Source organism: Stegastes partitus, unplaced genomic scaffold (genome assembly GCF_000690725.1).
Source record: "Stegastes partitus isolate 25-593 unplaced genomic scaffold, Stegastes_partitus-1.0.2 Scaffold114, whole genome shotgun sequence".
Taxonomy (NCBI): domain Eukaryota; kingdom Metazoa; phylum Chordata; class Actinopteri; family Pomacentridae; genus Stegastes; species Stegastes partitus.
The window spans coordinates 20,986-28,075 of record NW_007577845.1 but is presented as its reverse complement, the minus strand read 5'-3'; the positions used below and the strand labels follow the sequence as shown (position 1 = coordinate 28,075).

The 7,090-nt window shown below is 44.7% G+C and overlaps 1 protein-coding gene across 2 annotated transcripts in view; it reads left to right on the top strand.

Annotated features, from left to right (window-relative positions):
• The window catches only part of galt (galactose-1-phosphate uridylyltransferase), a 39,907-nt gene that overhangs the window by 23,888 nt on the left and 8,929 nt on the right, over positions 1 to 7,090 (top strand). For both annotated transcript variants that reach the window (XM_008278048.1, XM_008278047.1), the window contains exons 8-9: positions 5,234 to 5,366; positions 6,253 to 6,336. In XM_008278048.1, coding sequence (XP_008276270.1) covers positions 5,234 to 5,366; positions 6,253 to 6,336 — 217 coding nt within the window. The remainder of the gene's footprint in view (positions 1 to 5,233; positions 5,367 to 6,252; positions 6,337 to 7,090) is intronic.

The following is a 7,090-nucleotide window of genomic DNA, read 5'->3' as shown; positions in this document are numbered from 1 at the left end:
CAGTTTTTAGAGTGACTAAGACACGTATTTCACTCTTTAAGAACAGCCGGAGCGAGAGAATGGGCTCGGTGTCGGACTAACTGAAAGGAGTTTGGGCACAAAGTGAAGCAGAGAAGCACTGAGATGAAGAGAGAGGGAGAAAGAACAAAGGCCGTGAGGAGAGAAGAGTCCGGACACAAACAGAGATGCAAAGTCCCAGAGTGGAAAGAGAGATGTGCAGTTAAGAAGGAAAAGAGAAATCAGGCCCTGATTCATTCAGGGAACGGGCTGACCTCCTCTACTCGCTGTCTGTGAGTGAAATAGAGAAGATAGCATTAAGGTTGTGAGAAGAGCAGAGTAGACACTTGAATCTCCTCGACAGCTACTCATGGGGACTGACCTTTATAAAATCAGAGGAAACAGGAGTGTGTGTGTGAGTATAAATGCTGCTGCTAGAGTGTGTGTGTGTGTTGGTGTGTGTGTGTGTGTGTGTGTGTGTGTGTGTGTGTGTGCGACTCTCTCTTTGCTCCTGTCTCTCTGACCCGAGGTTAGGATCGCAAATTGGCACACTGCAGTGTTTAGGGGAGTCTGAATTGGTCTTCGGCTCCCAGGTGACACTCTTGACTTTGAAACAAAACTTTCTGAGCTAATTGAATAAAACTCTCCGGGATTCGTTGTCTGTGTGGCGTCTGTTTCAGGACACCTTCCGCCTTCCTCGCTCTGCCTTCAGCTCACATCTCCTCCTCAATCTTCCCCTCGCCATCCCGGTTCTTAGTTCTCCATCTTCATTCTGCACCTTTGTAATCCTGTTAAAAGTATAGAGGAACAAGTGCAGTGGAAAACAAGTAAGAGTGGCCTTGAGAAAGAAGATTGAAGGGAAGGAGAAAGCTGACTATAGAGAATATATAGGAGGATACTGAAAATATGGTTTTGCAAAGAATATAATCAAACTTATAATCAGTTCGCTAAATAGTTTACAGATATACATAATTACCCCCTTTCTTGTTTTCATCTGTTCAATATATATACATGCACAAAGGGAAAGGAGTGGTGTAAGGCAGTAAGTAGAGTCCTATCTACACTTCATTATTAGCTCATAGCACTTTGTGTTGGATTACCTTGTGTTCTCCTCCACAGCTACACCCCAGCATTCCCTGCAGATTCATTAATTATGCACTAATGCTTCACTGGACCAGCTCCTTCTAACCTGTGGGACGTCTATAGCTCAGTATGGCCCGACTCCATCTGCTCGGGTGTCTGATTACATATAATCAGGTTTTTAGCAGAAACTACCTTTAGCCCCGCGGCGCCTAGCAGCTCCCGTTCTGAGGCGAGAGACGCATTTGAGGAGCGACGGCGGGGGGATTCACAATAAATAATTTTGTGCTGATGCGGTGGAAAGCTGGGGAACCCGGGGGAGAACCGGGCTGCACATGCAAACACACAGAAGGTGCCACAAGGCTGAACCCCGGCAGCCACGAACACGCTCCGCATATCAATTTGTGAACTACAAAGATTGGAAACTTCACAAATCAATTCATATATGCTTTTAATTCATGCTCAGTGTTATTCATGAGCTGGACGCAGGTATAGACATCAAACTACGGGCGTCGATGGACTCCATGTAGCTTTGAGATGGTTAACGGCGAGATTTGTTGGGACCCAGCAGGAGAGCGAGGGAGGTCGATGGATCGAAAACCGGCTGAAGACCCCCACGGTCGTGAAAATCAGGCAAAATCTTTAGGTAGCTTTACCATGGGTGTGTTTAGACTGAGCTGCCTGGCTGGTTAAGCAGCACCTCGACCTGCACCGTGTTGGGCTGGTTGGAGAAGGACGGCCTGTGTTTGCACTGCTGTTGTCTCGAGCCTGTCTCAGAAATGTTAATTTTTTTTTTTGCAGATAATGCAGTGGTGTGAAATATTTACCTGCATAGAAACTGAATTTACAGCAGTTAGCCACAACATCTGAACCACTAGCAGATGAAGCTGAGATCAGCCTTTAGTGGGGAAATGTGTAGAACTACAGCAGCAAAGGGGACAGAGCAGACAGGTAGGGAGCATCAGCACAAACAAACAAACAAACAAACAAACAATACATGTACTGATTAACAATGTGTGCATATTCAAATATTGCACAAAAACCCTCTGCGTGTTGAAAATAACAGAATTACACCTATCAGTGGTATATATAGCGGTATATAGCGCAGATGTGTCCATCAGTGGAAACACTGGTTTAAAAACAATATTGATGTTTGATTTATATTATTTGTTTACATATTGCACAATTCTTCCAGATGTACAAAAATGCTGCTATGAAGTGACAAACTGATGGGAAACCTTTGGTCCTCACACTCATGTGGATGTTGCTTTGAGACCCACTGAGCATTGTTGCAGATCAAGCAGGCTTCCCTCAACCACAGCAACAACTGCTCAGGAGGAACATGACCAAGAGCCTGAGACTTTCACTGACCTCCAAACTCCCCACATCCCCTCTGATGGAGCACCAGATCCATTTACGGCCCACTTCCACCCACAGGGCTCTGCCACGGTTTCATTGTCAGATGCCACAGGACGACCTGAGAGGTCCTATGTTCATGTACCAGCAGGTCAGATCTGTTTTTACAGCTCAACAGCTATAGCAGCTGGTTTTAATGTTATGGATGACTGCTTTATATTTGTATCAGTCATGCCTTCAGCCTCCCACAGCCTGCTAAGCCCTAGCAGCTAGCTTGTTCACTGACTGCTCTGTACATTGCATCTTATATTACACTTGACGGCAGCATTCCAGTAGCTCACAGCTCTGACACGCTCACACATATCAATATGAATCTGCTTTATTTGTGTTGAGAGCACCTCTGGCATCTCCCATGAACGAGCAAAGGTGGAACTAACGGCAGACAAAGAGCGTCTTGTCAGCCACTAAACCTCTACTACCTTTTAATGTGGTAGATTCAACCAATGTGGGGGTTTACATCAGATGTTACAGACATTCAGAGGTATCACACAACTCTAAACTTTTTTTTTAGCCTTTCTTAGCTCATTATTTTGGTTTTCTTGTACATCTTTGCCCTCTCATAGTACCAGCAGCTCTTTCCGCTGATATAACTCTTATAAACTCACTGTTCTCTACCTGCCCAGCACCAGACAGCAGACAGAGTAGAGTTTGTAGAGGAACCTGCATATTTCTGTCAGGGATTGACAAACACCTCATCAGAGCTAAAAGGTATGTGACTGTTGAAACTGCTTTTGTCATGAAGTCAGCGTTGCTAATGAACATGCTGTACTTCAGTCATCACAGCTTTATGAGACCACAGTAGTTCATCAGTGCTGTGGTGTTTTTTCAGCTTTTTGAGGATTTTTTCTGCCTCCAAGTGGCCAAAAAAATCCAATCATCGATACTGAAACAATAAAAAAACCAACAAAACCCTGCAATAGCTGAAAGTATGATCCGAAGCATCCCAGCTCAGCCTGTGGTTGTCCAGGATACGCACGGCGCTGACGCTGGATTCACGCTGCAGCTGTTTAGCACACACAGCGAGCTAATCTGTTTCTGATGGATTGTAATAGCAAGGTCAGGGCGTGTTTGTGCCCACTCATCAGCTTGTTAAATCTCTGCTTCAGACACTTTCTGCATTTAAGCAGTTTATGATAATAAGGCTTCTTGCTGCAAACAGCCAATCCCGGCTGACCTGTCGTATTACCATTTTGAACTCACTTTGTTATGAAACGAGAGCGCACTCAGTCCACCTACACGCTGCCTTTCTTTTTCTTTTTTTATGTCGTTCTGGTTTCGGTGCAGCTGATTAAGTCGGCGTGTGTATGTGTTTGTGTGTTTGTGGTCATGCTGACGTGATGTGGATGAGCATGGGCGTGTTACAGTCATTTTATCAGCATTTTTGAATATCATACAGTTGTTAGCTGTTACAGAGCAGTCTGTATGTAACGGATTGCTTCGTCTAAAGCTGAAATAACAGTTTGGTAAAAATAAATAAATAAAAGTCTCACCCGAACCTGACTTTGCTATCTGAGCACAAACAAACTTACTTCTCCCTCACATCAGTATGCAGCTCTTGACACGGTGTGCATTCTCTGCTGCTGGAGGGTAGCATGTTTAATGCACAACGAAATGCAGCGCGGTATATAATGCAGCATAAACAAGAGAGATGATGGTCTGATGCACTTTCAGGGGAAGAAAAAAACTAGTGTTTGATTCACTGTAAATGTGGATAACATCCATAGAGAGCTGAGCCTCTGATGTCACATCTCATCATGTTGCACTGGCGTCTGTAAAGGCAGCACTGACACAGGCACAAGGCTCCTTTTTATCAGACAATGAGTATTTTTTAGGTAGGAGCTGTTTCTACCTTTGGACATGTTTCGACTGTCACTTCAGTCGTCCTTACAAACGCCACTGACGTCTGTGGAAACATCAGGACGACTCACAAGATCACAAAAAGAAAAAGCAGAACAGGTGAGCCTACGGTCAGCCATGTCAGACCACTGCAGAAGAAACAACCGCATCATGGACCGGGACAACGCAAAGATCATCGAAGGCCATAGGAACCAGGAGGCGAGCCAAAGACATCATGAGCCGTGATGAGGGGGCATCATGCTGCCCCACACATGGGACGCTGTCCTGCAGAGACCGGCGGGCGGCAGGAGGCGTGGCCTGTTGGGTCAATCTGACAGACCGCCAGGCGGGTCACACCTCCAGGAAACCAGCAGCTGATGAAGACACGTCACCTCAGACGTCAGTGATATTTGTGAGGAAGACTGAAGTGACAGTCGAAACATGTCAAAGGTTAAAACAGCTCTGATCTAAAAAACACTCATTGTCTGATAAGAAATAAACCTTATACCAATAATCAGAGTAGACAACATGAACCTAATCATGCTGCAGCAGTCTCTCCTTCATCCACGACATCCAGCCACCTCTTCTGCAGCCATTACTCCAGCTTGGTGACTGTCATTCCTTCAGGGTCATTATAGTGGTCACTGGGTGAAATTAAGTTTGTTACCTGAAAGCAGAAATACTAAACAAGACGAACTGAGTGAATACATGAAATACTGCTGAGCAAGTCTACATACCGAGGTTTGATTTAAAGGAATCCAGATTAGTATAAGTTTGATCAGACTTGTACCAGTGCTGTGACAGGTGGAGGTCTGCTGACTGTCCGTATCGCTGTAGCTACATCACCCACGTCTGTGATGCCTCCATGCATTCTGAACTCTTTTTACTGTGTCTTCTCTCTCAGGAGCGCGTGGTGGTGGAGAGTTCCCATTGGCTGGCGGTGGTTCCATACTGGGCAACGTGGCCCTACCAGACGCTGCTGTTGCCACGACGACACGTCCTCCGAATCAACGATCTGACGACGGAGGAGAGGGAGGGTGAGTGAAGACGCTGACAGAGCCGGTGGCCGAGGGAGCGATAAGATGATTTAGAGGGCTGTGAAGTGACTCGATGGCTCGCCGAGGAACCTGCAGGTCTGATTCCTGATGTGTTCGTTAACGGCACGTTCAGGCGTCGCAGACAAGCAAACGTTTAGTTTTACTCACTTTCAGTTGATGGAGTGGCGCGGATGTTTAAATATGCCGCCATATGGACGTGCTCAAAAATACGCAAAGACAAAAAGTTAACCTTCACTTCACACAGAATCCACAGAGGAGCCACAGAAGTCTGTTTATGTCTCAAACTGCATTCATTAAAATATCCTAATAGGTTATTATGGAACTTTTAACCAATGAAGCCCAAAAAAATACTGCTTAGCTCAACTTTAATCCAACTAGTTCACCACTAAACAGATTAAACACGATTAACTTTTAATAAATATGTTAGATCCTCATTTCTGTGTCACTTTTTGTTTACATGATGGATCAGTTTTAACCAATAAGCAGTCATTGTTAAGGTTTAACCTGCCTTTATAGGCGACATAATTCAAATTAAAAGACGTACGTGGCTCGTGGTTGGCATGTGTTTCTCTCCTGTCTACACTCCAAAGAATATGGAGATTATAGCATGTTTAATTAATAATGCAAACACCCAACATACTCCCTAATATCTCCCGGTGTATTTGGGTTTCCACTGTGGAAATGTTTCAGATGTTAAATGAAGGTTTCATGTTCTATAAGCGGAGACAAACGATGATTTGATGACAAGGAAGTTGCTTCTAACTTGAATCCCTGTTCTTTTCTGTAAAAATAAACTTGTTTGTGTGGTTGTGTAGGTTTTTAAACTCACTTTTCTTACTCGGTCTTTTTCACCGTTTACCGTCAGATCTGGCTGCCATCATGAAGCGACTGCTGACCAAGTACGACAACCTGTTTGAAGTGTCGTTTCCCTACTCCATGGGCTGGCACGGTGAGACAAAGAGTAGTGGAGCGAGGAGGTTAGGAAGAGAAAGTTTGGCTATGAAACTGTTCAAGGCGTTTTTATATAGCGTGATGGAAGGCGCGAGTGACAGATGGCGGGAAAGATTAAAGACGACTTAATGAAGTAAATTTAGTGGCTAATTAGTGGATTTGAACACAAGTTACGAACTGGATGCTGTTCACTTATAGTGGAGCCTGAAATTATTCCTCGTGATGTGTTTTTTATTCAATCAGGAGCTTTTCTCTGGCTGGAAATGGCAGAAACAAAAGATGGTACGACGCTGTGTTGGAGATGTTAATGATTAATTAAGCTGCTAATATTTACTTTCTCAGTGCTGAATGACACCACAGTAATCAAACTTCTTTCTATAATTGCCAATAAGAGTTTTTCATTTGTCCAGTGGGGTTTTGGAACTCCACCTTTTTGCGACCATCTCCAGGCTTTGGTTCCCTCCACAGATTTTGGGGTTCAGGTCTGGACTCTGGCTGGGCTGCTCCTACATGTGGATGTTTTTTTCTCTTACCTGCTTCTTGACTGCTTTGGCTGCATGTTGTCAATCATTGTCCTGTTGAGGGAAACAATGCAAGTTCCTCTGCAGACTGCCAGACCTCCAGAATCATGATCTAGTCTAGTTTTCTCATGACACCGCTCACTATGACGACGCTGAATGAAACACTGGCTGAAAAACACCCGGTAGCATCACATCACCACCACTGCACCACTGTAGGGATGGTGTTCTTGA